Raw genomic sequence first — 24,974 nt, forward strand, 5'->3', positions numbered from 1 at the left:
TTCACTGTCCTGTAATGCCTCGTTTAAACGCAGTTAATAAGGACCAAAAACCCCTGTGAAGTAACCACATTTTTAACATGCGCTCTGCCGGCTCCTGCTTTCAGCAATAGCCAACTGAGATAATGGATAGCAGCCACACAGATACTGTTTATTTTAGGCGGAAAAAATGGGAAAAAAAGACCCGCCAAGCATGACATAAATTTCCTCTCTCTGCCCCAACTCTCAGCAGTAGTCAAATGAGGATAATGGATAACGCTCAAGACAGTGCAGTTCATTATAGGCAGGCAACATGCTTCTGTGGCCCGGAATGAAAAAAAGAGTGCTGTGTCAGCCCCTGCTCTTAACAATATTTGACATTAAGTAATGGACCGCGACAACAAACTTGCATTTCATTTTAGGCAGGCCAGAACGGCTCACCTCCTGACAAAAGTGTCTTCTGCTGGTCCCCGCTCGCAGCAGTATGGAATTAAGGACAACAAATCGCGGCCACACAAGTGCAGTTATGCAGAAATACTGTAACGGAAAAAAAGGAGCGGCCAAGTACGATCTGCTGGTCGTCGCTCGCAATTTGCGTTCGAAGATAACTGATCGCGGCCGCACAAGTGCAGTTCACTTTTGGTGAACAAAAAAGGGAAAAAAAGCCGCCGAGGATTGCAAAATATATTTCAACCTACGATTCACTGAAGCTCATAGTACAAAGCGTAAAGTAGTGAGGGATTGCTGTATATCAATTACATTTAACACAAGGGCTTAGGAATAGTCTTGGTATTGGTGGGGACATAGTACTTTTCATGATATTATGATCACATAATATTGTTAGGGGCAAAACAATGATAGCTTGATATTGGTTGGGACACGTCCCCTCCGTCAATGCCAAAACTACGCCATTGATTTAACACGTGTAATAAAGTACAAAATGTATTCATTATACCAGGGGTCGGGAACGTTTGGCTGGCTAGCCAGACATAGTTCTTTTAATGAGAACATCAAAAACAATGGCCTTAGTAATTTATGCGACTTTCCAAATTTAGTGAAAGTGAAGCCAAAGCAACTCAATCAATTATTAAGTCCAAAATATATACAGTATGTTATAGTTTACACTCAGACCCAGTTTGAGCCGTACGGCCCTAAGAAATCAATTTTATGTAAACTCATTAAACAATCCTATGTTTCCAATACCATTAAGTCTTTGGTGGGCGGTCAGGGTTGAATTGGTCACCGCCAGTCTCAAACGTGTTATTAAAAAAATATAATAATATTCTAAATATCTCTTAATGTTATGTTAATCAAAATAACCTTAAGAAATGTCATTATATGAAGGTTCACAAACGACATGCAAGCTTTTTTGTCCTCTCACTCGCTTTTGGGTTTATTGGTTGATTGGTTAATCAGGGTGTGTTTGTTCGCTATGTTGAAGAGGGAGGTGTTGGGGGTGGATGCCAAAGGAAAGAACATTTTGAAAAATGATCCAAAGCAGGAAACTGAACCTTATTTAAACTCATTTTAATTCTTTTGATTTCCCCAAAACATTGTGCATTATCTATCACAGACATAAAAATCTGAATCAGTCCCTAAAAGTTTAGGACTCTGTGTTCCTAAATGCCAATATTAAGTATAGACTAATGATATTTTTGTTTATGTTCTACATATTTCATTTTTATATTTGCGCATGTTTTTTAGAAGTCCTGTGTTTTTTCAGTCTACATTGGTTAGAAGTTAAATTGTAAATAGTTTTAATAAGTTTTATAGCACTGAAGATTTAGTATTTCTCATTTTTATTTTGTTGTTTATTTTTCAGGGATTCTATGGTGCTTAACTAAAAGTAAAACAATTTTTAAATTAGTTAAAAGTTTAATTTTATAGTGAAGAAAGAAAGGCTAGTACAATACAGTAGTATAATACGTTTTTTTTATTTGTTAATTTCATGCACAATGTTACATTATTATTGGTAGTACTGTACTGTATATCAGGTACAGCACTAAAAGAGCTGAAGAGCCGTTTGGCAGCTGTGCTGAAAGAGCCGGTTTTCCAAGAAGAAGCGAAATTCCCATCACTAATAGGTTTCGCGTCACAATGACATACCTGTCAACATATACTTTTTTTATCATTTTAAATTGTGTATGCCGTTAACAACATTTGATTGTGGATTTATTTTTAACAAAATTATTAAGTGCTGGATTGTCCAGACCTAGACTTTCCATTTACCGGGATCTCACAAAATCCTTTGGGAAACACCTAAATCTATGCTTACTGTTGAGACATTTTACGATGAAAAGCGACAGAACACCCAAAAATGCCAGCCAGGCACCCAGAGCAATTTGATTGGATGGGCAGATCTCGCACACACCTAAATACGTCCACGACCTTCTTATTTGCAGTGTTTTGTGACATTTTTACAAAGGAACTTTGCTAGCACCTTGTTTTGAAACCCTTAAGTGCAGCTAAAATGTCAGTCAAAAAGAGCTTCAACAACCTTAAGTGACTGCAAGAGAAAGTTTTAAGTGGTATATTTGTTATGAGACACTAGCTCTAGCTTTATTTTTTCATAGATTTGATCAGTGAAATAAGACACGCTCTGAAGAATGAGCTATTGTCTGGAGAGTGGGTATAGCGGTTTTGTTGAATTTTGTCTTAAAATGAATCAATAAAACCCTTAAAATATTTTGCTTCCATGGGTCCTTGAGTCTAAAAGGTTCCCGACCCCTGCATTATTAAAATACTAGATTGAGGAGTTCGTCCGTTGATCTGCAGCTTTTTCGATCTTACAGATTTATGCAAATTTGTCACCCAAGCCGATAAGACTCCAGCAGCCAGGAGCTTTTAAAATGGCCTTTCAATCAGAACGGCAGATATGGGCAAAAACGGAGGACCTAAAATAGACGCGCCATGAAGGAAGAAGAAAGTGGCGCAAGACGAAGGCCAGTGGCAGGGGAGAGAAAGATGAAACCGACTCCGCCACCACCACCACAACCGCCTTCTCCGGATGGACTGGACGTCCGCCTTCGGTGCGACCCGATTGGGCTCGGGTTTGATTTGCGATTCCACAGTGAAAGTTGAAGACACGGTCGGAAATAGGAAGGAAGAAAATAACAACACCTGAGACTCAACGTTGGCTTCTCGATCGGGTTTCAAAACTACAGCACACATGGACAAGTTGACCGTGAGCGTGAATGAGCGTGCAGACTTTGCGTTCTTTTTTTAAAAAATGGCTTGTGTCTGATCTCTGTTTTCACCGAGCAACTCATGAAATTTTGGAAGTGCTTCAACGCTGCAATAAAGTTTGTGCCTTGTCCATCTTATTCGAAGTGTGTCTTTCTTTTTGTTGTTTTGGTGTCACATTTCCAATGCAATAATTATTCCGATAGACTTTTGTTAGTGTTCTTCCTCCTTTTTGAGCCAAAGCATTAAAGGGACACACTTTTTTTTTTTAATACTCTTAGCTTGAGAAATTTGAATTTACTTTACACACATGAGCCTCACCTAAAGGGAGTGGACATAATATTGCCACTCCAGGTATCCCCCCCAAAATTTGTGAAAGCCTGGGGGGGAAAATGAGAAAACAAATGGTGCTTTTTGGTCACTTTGAGGCTCCGTAGTTTGTATTCTTCCTTTTGCTTTATATCACCTGCGAGCAAAGCGGGAGCGAAGGAGGTGACTATGTTTTTGTTTGGGATCTAAGTAACTCTCGTTCTCTCTCTCTGCATATATGCATATAAAATATATTTGAATTTGTTTGTGTCTTTGCACCCAGAAAGGGGGAAGGAATTTAAATATGTCTATCTTTTACAGGCAGGTAGGTTACCCTAGATGTGAAAAATGCCAAAAGAAAGCTGAATCAGCACTTGTGGTTTCGTAGACTTAGCATTTTTTTTCCCAGAAATGGATTTCACTCTCCTAGGCCAGAATGACATTGACTTACTGACTGAATGACTGACATTTTTATTTTTTTCCACTGGTTATCATATATAAGGTTAGAATATTTTTAAAATCAACAGCTTTGATAGACATAAAACATAACAGAAGGAAACAAAGGGCAGGCTCACATTTCACATTTATTTGTAAAGCCCTTAATAACAAAGGACTGCAAAGGTTAAGATTACAGCATCCCCTGATCATAAGCCAAGATGCGGGCAAGGAAAAACTCAAAACCTCAATACAGGAAAACAGGAAAAGGTCGGAGCTTATCTTGGTCCTGTCCCCTTGAAAACCAAAACGCTTGTCACATTATTCTAGTCATGTAATCAGATTTTTGTAAAAAGGCAATTTGAGTGACATAAATCACACAAGAGAATTAATCATATATATAAGATCTAGATCAGCATAATCTGTCGATTTGATGTTCGGCTTGACATCCCCCCTTCATTTTTTATTTTATTTGAATTTGGTATTTAATTTCTGCGAGAAGAGCCAAGACTCATTTTTAATCCAATGCAACCAGTCTAGCTGGTCTGTCAGTCAATAGTTCCCTTTTTGATGTTGAGGACCTCAAACTTGTCGCTGAGATCAACTTTCAGCATTTTCGAGCACGGTGGTCTTTTCGACAAAATTGTTGACCAGAATGGGATCAGGGCATTGAAGTAAGACCTCAGTTGCACCAGGTCTGATCTCCGATCAGTTGGCCAGACATTAACCTAAGCCGTGTCCACAAACTCTACATAAAAACGCCACCTCAAATTCCTCCAATGAGAATAAAGAATAACAGTTTCACGTTCTCAAAGTCTTCCATGTCCAGTTGTGTTCAACACAGTGATTTTCAATTATTCCAGGAATCTTAAATTTACCTGTTGGGTATATATCCTTTGGGCAAGGGATTTTATTACTTTCAGCTCCCCTAGTAGATCAATTCCACTAAATCCCCAACTATGTAACTTAAAGGCAGTCAAGTTAGCGCTTGTGCGGCACAGTTCATGTCATGGGAGCCGGTCGTGGGTTCAAATCCAGCTCCAGACTTCCTGTGCGGAGTTTGTATGTTCTCCCCGTGCTTGCGTGGGTTTCCTCCGGGCCCTCCGGTTTCCTCCCACGTTCCAAAAACATGCATTTCAGGTGAATTGGCCGGTCCAAATTGTCCCTAGGTGTGAATGAGCGAATGAGTTGTCTGTCCCTGTGTGCCCTGCGATTGGCCGGCAACCAGTTCAGGGTGTCCCCTGCCCACTGCCCGGAGATGGCTGGGATGGGCTCCAGCCCCCCGCGACCCTAATGAGGATAAGCGGTACGGCTGATGATGATGATGATGAAGTATGTTACCTCACATGTTAAAATTGCCCCTCAAAAGGTTGACTTGGCATTTTCGTTTAATGCAGCTTCCCGAAAAAGAAAAATGCCGCCCCAAAATGTTTGTGTTTCAATGCAGGTGATGCTCAAATGGTGCACAGATATTGTCGTGAGTACTTGATTTTGGTTGTTGAATATGATACAGCAACTCGTGTTCAAATAATACACACGGTCCCTTTGAAAAATCTCGAGGTTCACCGTCCATCAAAAATATGTAGAAACATTTTGTTTTGGTTTTAAACTTCAATATTCATTGTGCCTTAATTGACAATACATAGTTTGTTTTTTATAATTTGTGGTTAGCTTTACTCAGGAGGTTTGATATTCATTTTCTTTAATATTTTTGCTGTAATTTTGTATTTTACCATATTTTTAACCTGATTTTCAAGTTTTACTTTATTTTAGCTTGTTTTTCTAGAAAAAAAATAACATTTAAAACAAGCAGATATCCTCATCCGATGGAGTGATTCTTTTTTTTACAAGGTTCTAACAATAATTGTTTTTAGTCATGATGCCATAAATTGACAGTATAAAGTTTTTATTATTGTTTGTGTTTACCGTGGCAAGGGAGGTAAGCGCAGTTCATTTTGTTGAATAATTTTGCTGTAATTTTATATTTTACTGTATCTTAAATGTCTAGAAAATTAATAAAAAGATTTAAAATAAACCAAAATTATTGTCCAGTGAAGAACTTTTCACTAGGTGATAACTAGGGTGTTTCTTTTCATCATATTGCCTAAATTGACAGTATAAAGTTTTTATTATCATTTGTGGTCACTCTGGCTCTGAGAGTAACGTCGTTATTCATTTTGTTTGATAATGTAGCAGTCATTTTGGATTTTATTGTATTTTTAACCTGTATTACTATATTTCTTCTTCCCCCCCCAAAAAAAAACACAACATACTACTTAAGATAACCAAAGCCTATCCAGTGCAACAAATATGCTTTACTGCGTTTTTTTTTTTGCTTTTTGTGGGTGCCTAAAAGAAGAAAAATTTGCTGATTTTAGTGATTATTGTGTGCAAGATTGTACTGTATTTGATATTACTTTTTGCAGTGCAATAATTAACAGCTTTACACAAAATAAGTTATTAAATATATTGTCCAATCTCATAAGATTCTTAGTATATCCATCCATCCATCTTCTCCGTTTATCCTCAGTAGGGTCGCGGGGGTGCTTGAGCCCATCCCAGCTATCTTCAGGCAGTGGGCACGGGACACCCTGAACCGGTTTCCAGCCAATGGCAGGGCACACAGGGACAGACAATTCGCTCATTCACACCTAGGTACAATTTGGTTAGGCCAATTAACCTGACATGCATGTTTTTCGAATGTGGAAGAAAACCGGAGTGCCTGGAGGAAACCCACGCAAGCACGGGGAGAACATGCAAACTCCACACAGGATGTTCGATCTCATGACCTCAGAACTGAGCCTCACACTCGCTAACCACTGCGCCGCCGTGCTGCTGTCATTATTCATTTTGTTTGATAATGTAGCAGCCATTTTAGATATTATTCTATTTTTAACCTGTATTACTATATTTCTTATCTCTTTTTTCTCTAAAAAAACGACAAATATAGTAATTAAGATAACCAAGAACCTATCCAGTGTAACAAATATCCTTTGCTGGTTTTTTTTTTTATTTCATTTTTGTGGGTGCCTAAGATAACAAAATATTCACTAAAATCAGCAAAATTATATGATAAATTTTACTGTATTTGATATTACTTTTTGCAGTGCAATATTCAACAGCATCACACAAAATAAATTATTAAATATACTGTCCAATCTCATAAGATTATTAGTATATAAAAACAAAAATAGTCCTTTCGCCACCTACTGATTAGGGTGAATGTTAGTTACCTGCCTGATCACTGGAAATAAGCAATGGCATAGATACAATTGGGCACCATAGACGAGGCACACTGGTTATAAAACACTGTTGTAGATTAGAGGGATGTCCTCCCATTCATTACAAGCAATAGTGCACTTCACGATGGGATTACACCTTCATATGAAGCCACTCCGTGCATGTTGCTGTGAAACATAAGCATGGATGTAACTCTCCACAATTCCTATCCACGAAAAGTACGTTTTTTTTTTGTTTTGTTTTTTTCATTTTAGCAGCGATATGAGAAGAAACATACTCTGGAAGCAAGTTGGTGTCCGATTTGTGTCTGTGTGTGGGCGCGTTGTGCACTGGATATGTTCGTAGACGCACTTTGAGCTGACGGATGCGGACAGCTGCCCTACCGTTTTACAGAGTGACGTGTTGGTGGGTGAAAAGGGCCCGAGCAGGAATGCCAAGCGCTTGGCGGATTCTCTCCCCGCTGGGTCCTCGGAGAGCAGCTCTATTTCTATCAACCTGCCTTCTATTGATCTGCTCGGATCTGCTTCATCTGTATCTGGGTTAGTTGAAGCCTGCCACAAAGCTGCCACTTAGTAACGGACAACAGGCAAAGGAAACGGCAAGATAGAAAACCCTCGCTACAACGCGGTTCACTTCGCACGGTTTGGCTATTTCGACGATTTGCAATGCATTGACTTAAGTCAAGTCATGTTTATTTGTACAGCCCTTATTCACAAAGAGTCTCAAAGGGCTGCACAGATCAAAGACGATTGCAAACTACACACTATTATGACACCATTCCGTCATCTAAAACCTACATGAGGGCAAATAATAATAAATATTGTTATTCATATGCTATAGGGTAGAAGTGTGTTTTAGGCTTAGATTTAAACATTTCCACTGAGGTTGCAGATCTAATCCCAGGGGGAAGAGCATTCCACAGCACCGGGGCCCAAAGACTCTCGAACCTGCGGATCTCTTCCTGGCTCTTCGGATCACCAGTAGACCAGCGTTTTCAGAGAGAAGGCTCCGGACCGGAACATAGGGGGGAATTAAATCTGAAAGATATGAGGGAGCAAGTCCATGCATGATTTTGTATACTACCAACAGAACCTTAAAAGCACATCTTAAGCTAACGGGGAGCCAATGCAGGTTAGCTAAAATCGGGGTAATGTAATCAAACTTTCTTGTCTTAGTTAAAAGCCTCGCTGCAGCATTTTGTAGTAGCTGAAGGCTCTTGAATTTTGACTTCGGAGACCGGAGAGTAGTGCATTACAGTAATCGAGACGGGAGGTAACAAACGCGTGAATTATAATCTCGAATCAAATTCTAGCTATGTTGCGAAGGTGGAAGAAAGCTTTTCTAGTAATATTCTTCATGTGTGTTTGAAGGGCCAGATCGGGGTCAAATATGACGCCTATATTTTTGACTGATTTACTCTGGGTGATATTACATTTGTCAATGTTCAGAGCAGTTTTTGAGAGCAAGTCACGGCATTTAGATGGACCAATAACTAACATTTTTGTCTTTGCAGAGTGAGGCAGGCCTCCAAATTTCCACAGTTTAGTGTGGCAGATTCCTCCATCGGAAGATATAGTTGAGTGTCATCTGCGTAGCAATGGAAACTGATATTATACAGCGAGGTTCAGGTCTGGTGAAGCACAGTCAACCGACATTGTATTCAGCATTTGATTGGTAGAGCAAGAAAGCAATATATAAACTGAAACTTCAAGTCAAATGAAAAAGAACAGTGCTGAATACTTTTTAATATAGTTTTTATAATATTTCTATGACGTGTAAAGGAGGGGCAGGGATGGGCAATGCCCACCCACAGACAAGCTCTGCCCACCCAAAGAAAATTGGATATAGTGGTGAGCGCAGTCTGAGAAAAAATGTATCGGACAAACAAAATAAGAAAAAAAGGAAGAGAGAAAAATGATAATAAAGCCAAAAAAAAGAAAAAAAAGTAAAAGGCTGGGGAAAAAAAGAAAAAAACAATAAAAGGAAAAAGATGAGTAAAAGGCAAAGGAAGAAAAGGAAAGCTAGGGAAAGAAACAAAGGAAGAAAACAATAAAGCAAGAAGCTAGGAAAAAGTAATAAAATAATAAAAGAAAAGAGGATAAGGAGAGAAAAAGAAAAAAGCAAGCAGGAAAAAATTAAATAAAAATAGGAAACGGCAAGAAAATTGAAGTAAAAAGCTAGGGGAAAAAGGAAAATATGAAGAAATAATGTAATATTCAGCTGTAAATTAATACATTTTTGAAAAATCTTCTAAATTATATTTATTTTTTACTGTGCCTTGAACCTTTAACTCATATAAAGTTTTTTTAACCTACGGAACTGGAATCCCTGCATGAATCAACAAAATGTCTATTAAAAATATTGACTTTTCAGTGTAATAACAAACTACAAAATAAATAAAGAATAGACTGTACAAGGATAAATACTCTAATTGTGAAACACATCCCTAAAAAACACTGGAAACTGCTGTGCAAACAAATTTTGAGTATATTTATAGTTCAAAATTATTTAATGATGGAAAATATAAGCGTACCATTTGTAAACGTAATAAATGGCCTAGTACGCTAATACAGTTCTCTCTCTAATACCGTGTGCTTATGATTTTTGTACAGTGCTTTTTAGGTGACAATTGGCATAAAACATTTCAGAACCGCTTCTATAGACAGTCAAAATCATTAGATTATTAAAAACATGAGAGATGGAGAGAAAAAAATGGATCAGAGAATGATGAACTGTATTTGTTTTATCAAGGAAACGAATACATTTGATTTATTCGTATAGGCTGCCCCCTAGAGGTGAATTTTAGTGCAATGTAGAGCACAGGTGAGCTGTTTTTATTTACTTATCAGTAAAGTTAACTTGGTAGATAAGGTTTACAGTATGGACCTTAAAATCAACTTGGATTGGAAATTCAACACATCTAATGCAGAGTACGTTTTGGTTCTTTAGAATTACGTATTTCGAATTTGGATTATATTTACACTATTTTTTGTGTGTTTTCTTTCAATTAAATCAGATGGGGTTTTTTTTGTCCTAGTCGAGATCCCAAAGTTTGCCTTTGTCGTCCTGTGGCGCCATTTTAACATCAGAGTTTCTTTTTGTTTAGCAAGGAATTAAAAGTGAACGTCTCATCCACATTTCGACCCTGCGCTGGTTTCCCTCCAAGGCATTAGCACCCAGAAACACAAGTGTCACTAGGGGGCGCGCTTCGACTGTTTATTGTTTTAGTATTCTTTATTAATGGAAGCAGGTGATTTTACTTACGTCTTCCTGTGGCGCCATTTTTTCTGTCAGTGTTTCTTTTGGATTGATACGGTGAGGACGTCTTCACTTGTTGCACAGGTGGGTAGAGTAGCCAAAAAAATGTACTAAGGTAAAAGTACTGTTACTTCAGTATTAATATTACTCAAGTAAAAGTAAAGGTAGTCCAAATATTTGAGTAAAAGTAAAAAAGTACTTGGTGAAAAAACGACTCTGAGTTACTGAGTAACTGTAGCAACGTCGTATTTATTTATTTTTTAAAACAGCCAATCAACAAAAATACATTAATTTAAAAATAGGTTAAAATTTTAAAGTAAATTCAAGTGCTTTAATACACGGTAAAATAAAAATAGTATTAATTAAGCATATGTAGCAGCAAGAAGCACATTCTTATTTTACTTATTTTAACAGGCTCTGCAAGGAGAACAAGCTAGCCCATAAACTCAAAAAAGGAGACATTGCATATTGTAACTGGTGTTTTGCTCCCTTTTTAAGGGGAACATGCGTTTGATGTGAGGCCAGAGGTGCTCCTCCTCTTCTGTTTTTATAGTCTGTTTTGCTAAGCGACATTTTCCATCCGTTTCATCCGTAACCAACTTTCCCCCCGGCTGAAATTGAATATAGTCACGTGACGATGCTGCTATGTTGGATTGGTTAAACATGGTAGAACCTGGCAGAGTTCCGCACCAAAATAAATGTCCCTTAGCAGAGACAGACAGACACGTACTTACGTAGAGGGAATTCATTACGTAATGAGGTAATGACTTCAATGTTGCCTAATGTAGCGGAGAAAAAGTACAGTTATTTTCTTCACAAATTTATTCAAGTAAAAGTATAGGGATTTAAAAAAGTACAAAATTTCCCAAAACTTATTCAAGTAAATGTAACAGAGTAAACGTACTCGTCTGATTTGTTATCTATGTAAAATATTATTTCAACATGCTGTGTATGAGATTTATGTTCATAGTTCAGTGCTGTTAAGATCCTGTATAATCACAAGTTTTGTTGTGTAAGTTTAGTTTAGAACGTTAAGTGTTTTAATAATATTATTTGTGAAAACTGTAAGCATTGTTTCTTTTGAATTGATAAGGAATTAAAAGTCAACGTCTCAGCCGAATGTCGACTTCTGTGCTGGTTCCCTCCACATCGACATCGACAACCAAAAACACCACGCAGACTTTTCAAGTGTGCAGGTAGGTGGCAGGTGTAACGAAGAAGGGTTACAAATCTTAAAAAATGAGAGGGAAAGCCAGAAACACTTAATGATGTCACGACATGAAATGTATTTGACTCCGCAAATTTTATGTATTGAACCAGTGTTTTTCAACCAGTGTGCCGGGACACTAGTGTGCCGTGAGACATTGTCTAGTGTGCCGCTAAAATTTACCCAATTTTATCTTTCCAAAAAAATCAGGCCATTATTCAGTGTTTTTGCTATCTTCAGATGATGAACTGTAATAGTCATCTATATCTGTAGGTGGCAGTAGATTTTTATATACTTTTTATATGCTCATGAGGTAGCACAGTCCATTTAATAACTTAATCTGTTTAACAAAGCTGTTTAAAATTGTACTGAAAAAAATAAAAACAAAATAAGAACAATATTCTTTTTTTATTTTAAGTATTATTTTCTTCTTTTTAAACACTATTTGCTTATGAGGCAGTACAGTGAAATATTTGACATAACTTCATTTTCAAACATTTGACAGACGGTGTGCCTCTGAACTTTTTTACAAATAAAAGTGTACCTTGGTTCAAAAAGGGTTGAAAAACACTGTGTTAGACTGTGATTGCAGAAGTCATGCACTAAGAATGTTTTTTTTTTTATTGACTTACTTAAAGCACGAGTTAGCACATTCGCCTATTACGCGAAAGGTCCTCTGTTCAAAATATACGTTGGCCTAGAGAGGGATGGGAGCCACCAGGCTGTACTTGCCCAAGATACACCACAGGAAATCGTGCCCCTTTCAACCCTAGTGGTTTAAAGATCCAACCATTTCTTGAATCTTGATATAGTGCAAACTATATTACTTCATGGAAGAATTTAACCCCCCATATTAGACCATTGAGAAACCCTACAACATTCTTAAAGGGACGTTGTGTATTTTTTATTAAGCGCCTCCTTCTGGTAAAAAAAAAATTCACTCATTAAAAAAGACAGTTTTGATTTGAATAATAAAAATGCATGATAATATAAACATTTATTTTTACTTTTGGGTCAAAAGAATATATGGATTTTTTTTTAAGTATTTGTTATTGCAACATATGTTGCAGCCTGGTAATCCTCATTTTGAGGTTTTTGAGCTTTTCCTTGCTCTCATGTAGGTTTTAAATCAGGGGATGGTGTAATAATAATCTGTAGTTTGCAAGTCTGTGCAGCCCTTTGAGACTCCTTGTGATTAAGGGCTATACAAATAAACATGACTTGACAAAATAGAAGGCTCACCGATTTAAAAGGGAGGAATAAATAAATGTGTTTAATACACGAATATATTCATTCTATTATTTCATTAATTGCTTAAAAAGTAATTGTCAATAGTTGAATAGATTGTTTTGTCCATGAAGCCCATGAACTGGAATTTATATATTTGAATTTCTAAAATAACAACTTATCATGTTATTACTATGTTGCTACTGTGTTATTAGCAGGCCAATTGAGGGGATTGGGGTTAAATAGACTCAGTCAAAAAATAACAATAATATAATCAGAAAATCAGAATAACCCAGCACTGATGACAGGTCCGCAGGCATCCCAACTGTCCCTAGGGGGCACCACGTTGGAGACCACTGCACTAAACACTATAGGGGCGGCAGTAGCTCAGGAGGTAGAGCGCTCGTCTTGGGATCAAGGGATCCCAGTTCATATCCCGGCTCGTCCGTGTTACATGTCGAAGTGTCCTTGGGTAAGACCCTGAACCCCTAATAAGCAGGTTAGCGTCTTTCATGGCTGCAATACAAGGCCGCTATTGGGAAATGTGGAGCACATTGTAAAGCGCTTCGGGAAGTCATTGACTTGAAAAGCGCTATATAAATGCAGATCATTTCATTTCATATAGGGACATCTATCCATCCATCCATCCATTATCTGCACCGCTTATCCTCAACATCAGGGCCCGACAGCTTTCACTGGTTTACCCCTGCCGCATCATACGGGAGCCCCTCCCATCCCTTAAAACACGTCTAAACATCCCAATATCCTTTTACAACACCCCTCCACTCATTCCTGTGACCAACAAATTCCTAAAATTTCTTAAAATAATGTGCTCATTTAGAAAATAACGAAACACCTTGGAACTGATTTGCCAAAAACAAGTTTATTGTCCAGTCCTTTTGCTCACGGCTTCTCAATGTAATCGGTTTTAAAAGTAAACGGCTTGTCATATCCCATCAGATGGTTGTAATCCTGAGGAAGGGGGAACATTTCAGGGTTGACCAGCATCCCCGTATTGTTGGCATAAAAAGTAGTGAACATCTTGCTGACAGCTGGTACGCTGACCTGCTTCTGGTGAAAAACAGTCTTCTGATTGGTGAGGAAGAGGCTACAGGTTATCGCCGTGTAAGTGTCCTGTTCTGGATTGTGGTACAGACGGATCACGTAGCCTTTAGTGAGAAGGTGGAGGAGCACCGGAGTGAGGAAGGTGAAGAAGCCGATAATGCCGCAGAAAGCCACTTTCAGGGCAAAGCTCTCAACTCCTATACCGGTTTTCAAGAAGATCTGCGGTAAGAGGACGAGACTGGCTCCACTTGAGCTGTATGAAAACAACTTCACCCCTAAGACCAGACAAAAGAGAAAAATGGTGGTCAAAATGAGCATATAACACAATTTAAGGGCAGCACGGCGGGGCAGTGGTTAGCGCGTGTGCGGCACAGTTCTGAGGTCGTGAGATCAAACCTCCTGTGTGGAGTTTGCATGTTCTCCCTGTGCTTGCGTGGGTTTCCTCCGGGCATGCTGGTTTCCTCCCACTTTCCCAAAATATGCATGCTAGGTTAATTGGCTGGTCCGAATTGTCCATAGGTGTGAATGAGCGAGCAAATTGTCTGTCCCCTGTGTGCCTTGCAATTGGCTGTCAACCAGTTCAGGGTGTCCCCTGCCCACTGCCCGACGTTAGCTGGGATGGGCTTCAGCACCCCCGCGACCCTACTGAGGATAAGCGGTGCAGATAATGGATGGATAACACAATTTGGGGATATGCACAAAAAGTATCATTTTGAACTCAAAGCAATAACTGTTAATGGGGGTTTCCTAGTGCAATATTGACATGTGTTATTGTCAGTGATGGGAGTAACGCAGTTGCTCATGTGTTATTTTTTAAGTAACGGGGTAATCTGATTTACGACTTTTTCCGGTGTTACAACGCTGATATTGTTATTTACGGTCAAAAGCGGTGCGTTATTTTGTCTGCTGAGCACCTGACGATGTATTTTTACTTATTATTTCAATAAACATTGTTTTTAGGGAGTCAAGTCAAGTCATTTTTATTTGTATAGCCCTAAATCACGAAGAGTCTCAAAGGGCTTCACAGATTATTACACTATGAATCAAGTTTTTCCCCAGTAAGAGGCGCTAAATAATACACAATGTCATTTTAAATGAATAGCAAGCCAACTGACGTCTGTTCTTAGCAGGTTGACAAGAAAGTGAAAAATACTCACCACGAATTGCAGTTCCCAAACTTCCCTTATAAATAAGATTTCCATCTTGAGATTGAGCCCCAGTAGAGAGACGACAATACGAGGGTGTGCAAGATGGTGGCTGCAAAATAAAGTGGATACACATACAGTATAAAACGGGGAAAGCAATGCACAAGACGGGTTCACTAGAAATTACCGAGTGTACCCTCACATTTTATTAATAATGCAGTTTTTATAAACCACCTTCATATTTGCATAAAAAGTGATATAATAGTGGGGCAAAGCCCCATTAAACACTGTTAAATCATGCTCCTAATGAAATGACCGTCCACTTATCCCTCCAGACAGACATTTAATTCGTTTTTCTGTTATCTTGCATGTTATGTGAGAATCAGTACCTTAAAATTCAGATTAATAGATGACCTTCTGAGGGCATGGAGATAGTTTGCTATCGGTCGTCCGAAACCAGGCACGCTGCAACGCATCCCAAGTCTCGTCGCAGCATTGCATGTTGGAGCGATCGAATTCGAAAAAACACAAATTCGCGTTCTTAAAATGCTATTGAGAGAAAGCATACTTGCCAAGCGATTGATCCTTTAATACAATTTTAAAATCAAAAGCCGAGCACACTAAGCACTTCCGCTTAGTTTCTTCTTCGACGCTTGTGTTCCCGTCGTATGTTGTGACGTCATACCGACCCGCCTGAGTTAGATAGAAGCCCGGTGGCCTTAAGGGTGCGTGCCCGCCCCGGGACATGACGGTCATAGTTCGAGCCTTGGTCAAGTCATACCTTTTGGTACCCAGGACCGGTGTTATGCCGAGAAATGCATCCCTGCCGAGATTAGCATCCCCTGGCTACTATAACCACTTTTACCTCGTTTTATTTCACTTTTACATCACTTTTCGGGAATGTAATGGCGAACATATAACCAAAACCACTTCGTCTTGCATTTGTTGGGAATGTAATACAATTCAAACCATTCTGTCTTTGTATTTGTTGTGAATGTAATCGAATGGTAATGCACACCGTATATAAATAACTTTTGAGCAGGTAACATGTTTATTTTGCCCTTTTCTACTCAAATCGCTCGTATTAAAATTTATTTATGCTGAAATAAGCTTTATGGTAGAGTGCATAACAGTTCTCAAAAGTGATATATATACATACAGTGTGCATTACCGTTCGATTACATTCACAACAAATACAAAGACGTAATGGTTTAAGTTGTATTACATTCCCAACAAATGCAAGACGAAGTGCATTTGGTTATATGTTCGCGATTACATTCCCGAAAAGTGATATAAAAGTGAGATAAAACAAGGTAAAAGTGGTAATAGTAGTATGCATTTCTCGGCATAACACCAGCCCAAGCCTTCAAGCGAAATTAGATTTGGGGCCTCCTATTACTTTATAATTTCTATACCCTTAGAACTCATTCCATGTTCTACTCCAGCGGTGGGCAACTATTTGGAGTCAGGGGCCGCATGTGACATGTTGTACTTATTTTTAAATAGATTAGTTTAATTCGTTTTGAAACGACCATAATTAGAGCAAAATAGTATATTAGGTCCCAGTTTTAAGCACTTCATATGTTATTTAGTTTTGAAGTATTACTGTAGGTTTTTCTTAGTTTGTTTTCGTATTTCTGAAGTCGGATTTTTATTGAAGTTCTGTAGTTTTTTTGCAGTGTTACTGGAGTTTTATTTTTGCACAAATTTTTAGTATTTCGGAAGTAATTGTTGTGTAGTATTTCCATAGTAGTAGTATTTTTTAGCACTTCTGTAGTACTTTTGTTGTATTTTGAAAGTAAATTTTTGTTGTAGTTTTTTCCGTTGTATTTTTTTGTTATTACAGTAGGTTTCTAATTATAGAATTTTTGTAATATTACTGTAGTATTATTTTTTTGTATTTTGTACTATCTCTGTTGTATTTTGTAGTATTTCTATATTAGAATGTTTGTTGTATATCTGTAGTATTTCTGTAGTATTTTTGTAATACTGTGTTTGTTTTTGTAGTATTTTTGTGATTTTTCAATTGGAGAATTTTTGTAGTATCGCTAGGTGTAATTTGCAGTATTTTTGTTGTAATCATCTGGTAGTATTTTTGTAGTAATATTTTTGTAGTAGTTTTTCTTTCGTTATAGTATTATGTATTGGTATCTTTTTTAGTATTCGGTAGAAGTATAATTGATGTATTTCCTAAGCAGTATTTGAGAAGTATTTTTGTAAATTGTTTGTAGTATTTCCACAGTACTATTTTTTTCATATTTCTTTAGTAGTTTTGTAACAATAATGTAATGGTCTTTTTGTAGTGTTTTTGGAGTAAATCATTCTGCAGTAGCATTTTGTAATATAGTATTACTGTAATAGTATTTACGTAGTAATTCTATACTATATATATATATATATATATATATATTTTTTTTTTTTTTTTTTTTTTAAATTAAGGCAAAATAACATATGAGGTCCATGTTTTAAGCATTATATTTGAGATTGAATTGTTTTAGTTATTTTGTAGTATTTTTGTTGTATTTCTGTCGAAGTATTTTTGAGTGAACACAAAGTGACAATGGGGACCATTAAAGGTAACCACTCTTGGGGGCTCCCTAGCGGTTGCGGGGGCCTAAGCAGTCGCTTGGCTCGCTTATGCCTTGGGCGGGCTCTGTTAGGACCCGTTGCCTACCTACTTGGCCGTCGGCATTAGGGTTTGAAATTGGGAGGTTGATCACCAAATGGTTTGTAAAAAAACAATTGAGGGAGAAAGCGCAAATTCAATGTCGTGTGAGTGACTTACATATGTGACGTCTTTCATAGAATTGCCTGGAAAACAAGTGTGGTTGTTACCCAACTACTATTTGTTAACATATTATGTGTGAGAAATTCCCTTTAAAATAATGAACAGGAGCTACCCTTAGAGATTGGACATTTCAAAAAGGTTTAATAAAGATTTTGAAGTTGCATGTACATTTTGTTCTACTGGCCTTCAAACTGTAACTCACTATTTTGGCACTGGTATGAAATATAGTGACAAGATTGGATAGATTGAGAAATTAAATTGTGAGAGACAGAACTGGAGTAGTAGTGGAACTGAGCAAGCGTGTGGATAAGAGAGTACTCGGTTGGTTTGGACACATGGAGAGGATGGATGAGGAGCGAATGTTGAAGAGGATCTACAGAGCTGAAGTCAATGGAAGGAGACCAAGAGGAAGGCCGCGATTTACGTGGATGGATAGTGTTATGAGTGCATTGCAGGAAAGGGGTCTAAATATAATGGCAGCTAGAGCTCTTGTTGGTGATAGGAAGGAGTGGAGAGGTGTTGTGAAAGGATAGTGGGATTGCGCACGCGTTTTAAAGGATGGGCTGGGCACCCGTATGATGCGGCAGGGGTAAACCAGTGAAAGCTGTCGGGCCCTGCTGTTGAACAGAAGAGTGTGTTGTGTCACCCTGACCCGAGTGACACGGCCGCTTTCTTGTGTCCCGTTTCATCTGGAGGGTCGAAAGCATGACCGTCTTAGGTGCTGAGGTGCCTAACTTGTTTGAGTGTTTGGGCATTTGGGTTGGCCATGGTCCAAAAATGTTTGGGTGTGTTTTTTTTGCTATTTTTTTCCCCTTTATTTTCTTGGTTTTTATATGTTTGTCTTGCTGTCGGTCACCCCTCTTGAGGGATATTACCAAGCTAGATAAAAATAGATGAAATATTAAAATTATTGCAGATAAAAAAAATTGTACCACTAGGAGGCACTAAAAATGACACACTGTCCCTTTGATGTAAAGCAACTCAGAATATTTGAAAAATACAAACAAAAACAAAAATGTTAGTTAAAAATATTGACATTTCAGTACAACAATAATTTAACAATGAAATACAAGAATCCATTATACATATGTTATGTAAATCACATTATTTCTGAAAAAAAAGCAGGAGTCATAGATTAAAATGAATTACTGACGACAAAAAAAAAGATAATGTACAAAACAATTTGAATCCTTTCTATACCCAACATATTTCACATCTAAAAAAAAACATGCGTATTAATCAGTCACAATAGAAAAACGGCATCCTGAAGGTAACCTGCTTTTGATTGGTGGGGTACGGTGGCCGAGAGGTGCAAAACACTTTTACATTTTTGGAAACAATCTTAAAACTTTGGAAACACTTTTACACATCATAAAACGAAATTAAAAGTTTTGAAACAAATGTACATTTCAGAGAACAACTTGACAAGACACAAATTACTTTTACAAATCCCCAAAAGCCTTTACATCTCAATTGTTACCGAAAAGGGAATCTCCCAACTCTAGGACTCAACTTGAAGTGACGGCGAGAAGCGACTGAAACGAGGAGCTCATGTTGATGGTAAAACACGAGCAGCGAGGACATGGACAGCAGACGCGTTATGTTTTGCCCGTTTTTTGGCGAACACATGAGCCGCTTTACGCTGTTTGGCTTTTCGTGCAGTCGGTTCTTAGAGTTTTTAAAAACTGTGACTTCCAGTTGAGCCCTAGAGTTGGGACATTCCCTTTCAGGTAAAATTTGAGCTGTAAAGGTGTTTTGTGTCTTGTCAGGTTGTTCTCTGAAATGTACATTTGTTTCAAAACTTGTAATTTTGTTTTATGGTATGTAATAGTGTCTCCTAAAATATGAAATTGTCTTCTCAAAATGTAAAAGCGTTTTGTACCTCTCGGCCACCGTAGTGGGGAGCCGGCTCCCGCCTTCACTGCCAAGAGCCGGCTCATAGCGCCGGTTTGTTTGCGAATGTCACACCTTCATTGAAGGCCTAGCTGTGAAATATATGATCCATCACTGCTATTTGGTATCATTCAGAAAAATTGTTGTCATGGAAGTAATATAGACGTGATCAGGAATTAGTGAAAGGCACGACCGTAAAGCTTTTGTAGAAATTGATAAGCCAACCGCTAAAGTCGTGAGCAAACATTAGCTAAACTGATGTCAACATAGAATTGTGCACATGTGCTTTTGGGGGCATTTAAGTTCATCCAGTCATGTCCCGTGTTTAGCGAAGAGGTTACTACAGGCAAAAGCAGCTGTTTCAGATAAAAGATGTATGAATTTGCACACAAAAATAACAATACGGTTGGAAAAAAAAACAACAGTCCATTATTTCTCATGTTACAACTTCAAAACAAAAATATTTCATCAGGATGTCCTGTCATGAAAGTGGCACATTTATGTGACTCTCAAGAAAATGAGCTTTTATTTATTTTCTTTTTTCAAAATAAAATTCTGAAAACATGTTTTGACCGTGAATGCAACTATCACGTCTCAAGATATTAGGATATTTAAAATCCACAATATATCGTCACTACCGTGTTGAGATTTTAAAGACGGCACGATAGTTAAAATGATACATGTTTATTCTATTTGATGAGTTCTTGCATCCTCTAGTTTCGTGCAGTTCATTTGTAGTTTTGTTTATCTAAGCCAGGGGTGTCAAAGTCAAACAGACGGAAATTAATAATTCAAAGTTACAACCTGAGGGGCACATTCATAATAGATTGAATATTTTTAAAAATATTCCAGTCTGACTAGATAAATAAATCAATATTTTTTAGGCCTCTGTCATTAATCCCAAAAGACAAATGTTCTTGATATCAAAATCCCCACAAATTAAATACAGGATACAACTATCACACAGGCAGCATGGGTAGCCAACAGTTTGCTACTCAGTAGCTGAGGAGGTGTAGCGCTCGTCACGGGATCAAGAGGTTGCAGGATCGATTCCCGGCTCCTCTGTGTTATATGTCGAAGTGTCTTTGGGCAACACACTGAATCCCTCATGTCCCCAATAAGCATGTAGTTGCCTTGCATGGCTGGCGCTGCTATCAGTGTGTGAGTATGTGTGAATTGGTAAGTGTGAAGCACATTGTAAAGCGTATTAGGAAGTCTTCAGTGACTTGAAAAACGCTATATAAATGCAGACCATTTACTTACAGGATACTGCTATTATTCAGGCACCACGAGTAGCCAACAGTTTCTATATCAGTAAAATAGAATTGGGTTAAAATACAATAAAAAAAAAAGTGCAAACATCAAATTACCCCAAAACAATTTTCTCAATTTAGTCAAGTCATGTTTATTTGTATAGCCCTTAATCACAAAATCTCAAATGGCTGCACAGACCACAGATTATTGCAAACCACAGACTATTATGACACCATCCCCTGATCTAAAACCTACATGAGGGCAAATAATACACAGATATTGTGAACATAAAATATAGGTTATTCATATGCTATAGAATAGAAGTGTGTTTTAAGCTTAGATTTAAACATTTCCACTGAGGTTGCAGATCGAAGCTCAGGGGGAAGAGCATTCCACAGCACCGGGGCCTAAATGGAGAATCCAATCCATAGAATCCAACCGTGTAAAATATTTATTCCTAAACACCCGATAATGCTGACTGATAAATAGAAATCCACTGCAAACGTTTCTGCTACGTTGGATGTTGCTTCTTGTATTCTGTTTGTTTCGCCACATAATTTCCGTTTAATAAAGAGACTCGTAAAATGATTCCCAATATGTTAGCTAGCCCCCCCCCCCTTCTGAATGACATCTGTCATGATTACTGATGTGACTCACCTGTGCCCGCTCATTTGGCGCCAACCGCTACAGGTTCCGATTGGCTCCCTGTCACTATTTGAACCCTGTCCTGTCAGTCCCCTGTTGTCAGTCTGTCTGCGAACCTCAGTGTATACTCGGCAAGCCTTTTTCGACCCTGACTCCCACCCTGGCTCCTGTCTGTCTCCAGCTATGACCACGTGTGCTCTCCTGTCCCGATCTACGACCCGTTTTTGATCCCGACCACGTCTGCTCTCCCGTCCCAGCTTACGACCCGTTTCTGAGCCTGACCACGCTTTTGCTCTCCCGTCCCAGCTATTGACCTGTTTTTCCGTCCCTGACACCGCCATCGCTCGCTACGAAAGATCCACTTCTGTGTTCGGATCACAATCCGAGTACGAGAGCGACTTGCTTCCCGCGTCCAGCTAACACTGAAACGTGGGCGCAGCCCTTCCTCTTTCCTTCAATAAAACTTGTGAGAAACGTAACGCAATTGGGTCCTGTTTCCGTTCTGGTCCTGACAGACACATTTTCCATGATAATGGTCTGTTCATGCTAATTTTATTCATGCACAAAGTTACAATAAACTTGCGTCTTCCTCGACACATACATTCCACATGTTTCTCTCGCTTACTGCTCGGGCACCCCTGGCGGTCGTTTGAGAAAATGCATAAATTAGCTGCATATTTGCATAAGCTGCTGGGTTAAAATCTTAGGGAAAAAAATTCAGCTTATAGTCCAAATTTTACGGTATTCAAGCAAAGAATATGAAACTGGTAGCCTTTTGCGATAATCAGTAACAAAAAAGTAGCTCTCAGCTTCAAAAAGGTTGGTGACACCTGCTATAAACATGCGGAATTCTGCCCATTTGAGATCCAAGGTGACAAGCACAAGCCCGTGAACTTGTTTTTGTGGAACATTTTCAGATATTACACCGCCCAGCAACGTCCAAACAACTCAATCGGAAGTTAACCCTGATCTGACAGGGTGCTATTGAAGCGTGAGTCATCCAATTGACAGCAACATTTCTTACGCTTTTTTTATAAATTTGTTGTGCTTGCCTCACAACTGTTGGATGCTAACAGGTTTTGAAAGAAAATACAGAAGGCCCAAACAATTCAATCATGGAGCCAAGGTCGCATATTTTCAGTGCAAAAGTCAACCAGGAGATGTTGTGACACACTTAGCAACGTGTTTAGCATTGTTGGAATCATTAGCTAATCTTCGGTGCAATTATGTGTACACGTTTGTGTTAGTACTTTCCTAACCTGTTGGTTTTCATTGAGTTGCATTGTGGTTTTGTTGCACTGTAAGCAGAGATTGTAGTCGGCGTAATGACACCTTGCTTATTTTTAATCAGGATATGTTAAGTCTCGTGTTGTGTGTCATTAAGAAGCCAGTCACCTGAAGCAATAATAGAAGTCTTAAAAAACATTTATCATGTTTTTAAACCTATTCTATGAACAGCACTGGACAGCACTGGACTTGGCTGTTCCGCCAACAACAAAGCTGTGGTAGGTAAGACCTAGCAGCAGCTCCATATCCTGAGACCACTCAGAAAAACAGAGATTTGATGAGGTTCTCTTAGAACAGGGAAGTCAAATTCAGTTTGGCTCCGGGGCCAGATCCAGACTTGCTGTTCTCAGGTGGGCTGGTTCTGTAAAGCTGCAAATATTTAGCTTGTTTTTGAATATTATGCTTATCATTCAGCCTACAATAGTAACCTACCCTACATATTATACAGTAATCACAGATGACAATGGATCTTTTTCAAACGCAACATCTTAATCGCAAACACGGGAAAAAAGATATTCATGTTTGGCATTGAATTGTCTTAATTGGTTTACGTAGTTTGACAGTTGAGTGAATGCAGTTTTACACCTGAACCAACTCACCACCCTATACCTACTCAAAACAGCCCTCTATTGGCTGGAAAGAGCATGTGGTTTGCATTTGGATAACAAAAATCCTAACTTTTAAAAGAAAAAACCTAGAGACTCGCTTCTTTTTATTGACATACTCGAAATGTTATGGCGGGCTGGATTACATCTTCAAACAGGCTGGATCTGACCTGCGGGCCATGTTTGACATGCCTCTGAACAACAGTGTAGTGCATTTTGGCATACTGTATAGCATCTTGGTGTAGTATACTGAGTGAATGGCAGCAGACTGGAGAACCTTATATGGGATTATTAACACAGTCCAGAAAATCATCATGGGTTTTTTTAATAATAATAATATTTATACATGAAATGAGTAAAAATGATTTGCCAATGGAACCAAAAAATGTCAAATAACAAAATAATCAAAGCCAGCAAAACTATGTTCAATATTATTACTTTATTTTATTTTTGAAATGCTATCTTAAACCGCTTAATCAAATAAAACAGGGTATTTGATATATTTTCCTGTACAGATGATGAGTAAATAGGGAGAAAAAACATAGTTTGTTGCCACCTTTGTCATTGCACTATTTTCATTACACTACCGATGCTCCCCTACTTCCGACGTCTTGCACGGTTGCCATGGCGCCCAGCTGGCCCCTCCTGATGGCACCGGCTGACTCGCATTGACTGATTACTCCTGTGGGTACCCAAACGTTCTTTTTTGAAATGTGCTTTGCCAGATCGTTTGTTAAACCTTGTTATACTTGTGGAACTTTGTTGCACTTCGGTGTGGCATTCTGTGAGATTCCTGCAAGTTCTGTTTGATTCTGAGAAAGGCCTAGATTGTAATTTTGCCTGCATTTGAGCCTGCTTTGTTTTGTTTTTGATCTGATCCGTTTCAGACAACTTTTCTTTTGTTTGTGTTTTTCATTTTTAATCCACTCCGCGACCATCGATCCCCGGATCGAGTGTGCGCATCCCCCTCATCTTTCCCCAATAAATTGTGTGAGTAAGTCTACGCAAATGAGTTCTTTTTTCCCGTTCCCTGATCCGCTTCGTGACAAACTTCAACTTACGAACGATCGTCCAGAACCTTGTTCATAAGTAGGGCAGCATCTGTATTTTTATAATACACTTACAATCTAGACCAGTCTACAAGCACTACCTTGTATATATAGATTATCTATTCTAATACTATTTTTTTAAATAAAATGTTACTTTAAAGCCTTTTTTACATGATTATTCTGAACTGCCACGTCTGTAATCAATGACAATAAAGACAATTCTAACATAGGTTGTGTTGACTTTAGTTAATGGTGTTGTTAATTTGGTAATGTTGTGAACCGTAGGTCTTGTTTTCAAGTCAGTTTGTGTAGTTTACAGTTCCCCCACATACACAAGTACCATTAAAAATAATTGTTTGGGTTTTCATCTGAATGGGCGATATATTTTTGCATGTTACTTTTCGATGG

At 38.4% G+C, this 24,974-nt stretch overlaps 3 protein-coding genes across 3 annotated transcripts in view; 2 read left to right on the forward strand and 1 right to left on the reverse strand.

Annotated features, from left to right (window-relative positions):
- Positions 1 to 3,299, forward strand: part of jph1b (junctophilin 1b) — a 31,736-nt gene extending 28,437 nt beyond the window's left edge. The window contains exon 7 of the mRNA XM_088346851.1: positions 2,769 to 3,299. The gene's annotated coding sequence lies outside the window, so the exon portion shown is untranslated. The remainder of the gene's footprint in view (positions 1 to 2,768) is intronic.
- Positions 3,300 to 11,498: 8,199 nt separating this feature from the next.
- Positions 11,499 to 24,974, forward strand: part of LOC148376405 (cadherin-6-like) — a 65,474-nt gene continuing 51,998 nt past the window's right edge. Inside the window, exon 1 of the mRNA XM_088346838.1 lies at positions 11,499 to 11,597. Within this exon, the coding sequence (XP_088202964.1) occupies positions 11,521 to 11,597 (77 nt within the window). The 5' untranslated portion in view covers positions 11,499 to 11,520. The remainder of the gene's footprint in view (positions 11,598 to 24,974) is intronic.
- On the reverse strand, positions 13,700 to 15,706 carry tmem70 (transmembrane protein 70). The gene is made up of 3 exons (XM_088319762.1): positions 15,435 to 15,706; positions 15,058 to 15,157; positions 13,700 to 14,175 (listed from the first exon to the last, which is right to left on the reverse strand). Exons 1-3 carry the CDS (start codon positions 15,609 to 15,611, stop codon positions 13,739 to 13,741), a joined length of 714 nt encoding a protein of 237 aa, XP_088175888.1. The 5' UTR covers positions 15,612 to 15,706; the 3' UTR covers positions 13,700 to 13,738.

Source organism: Urocampus carinirostris, chromosome 1, assembly GCF_059441175.1.
Source record: "Urocampus carinirostris isolate Australia breed hairy pipefish chromosome 1, RoL_Ucar_1.0, whole genome shotgun sequence".
NCBI classification, from domain to species: domain Eukaryota; kingdom Metazoa; phylum Chordata; class Actinopteri; order Syngnathiformes; family Syngnathidae; genus Urocampus; species Urocampus carinirostris.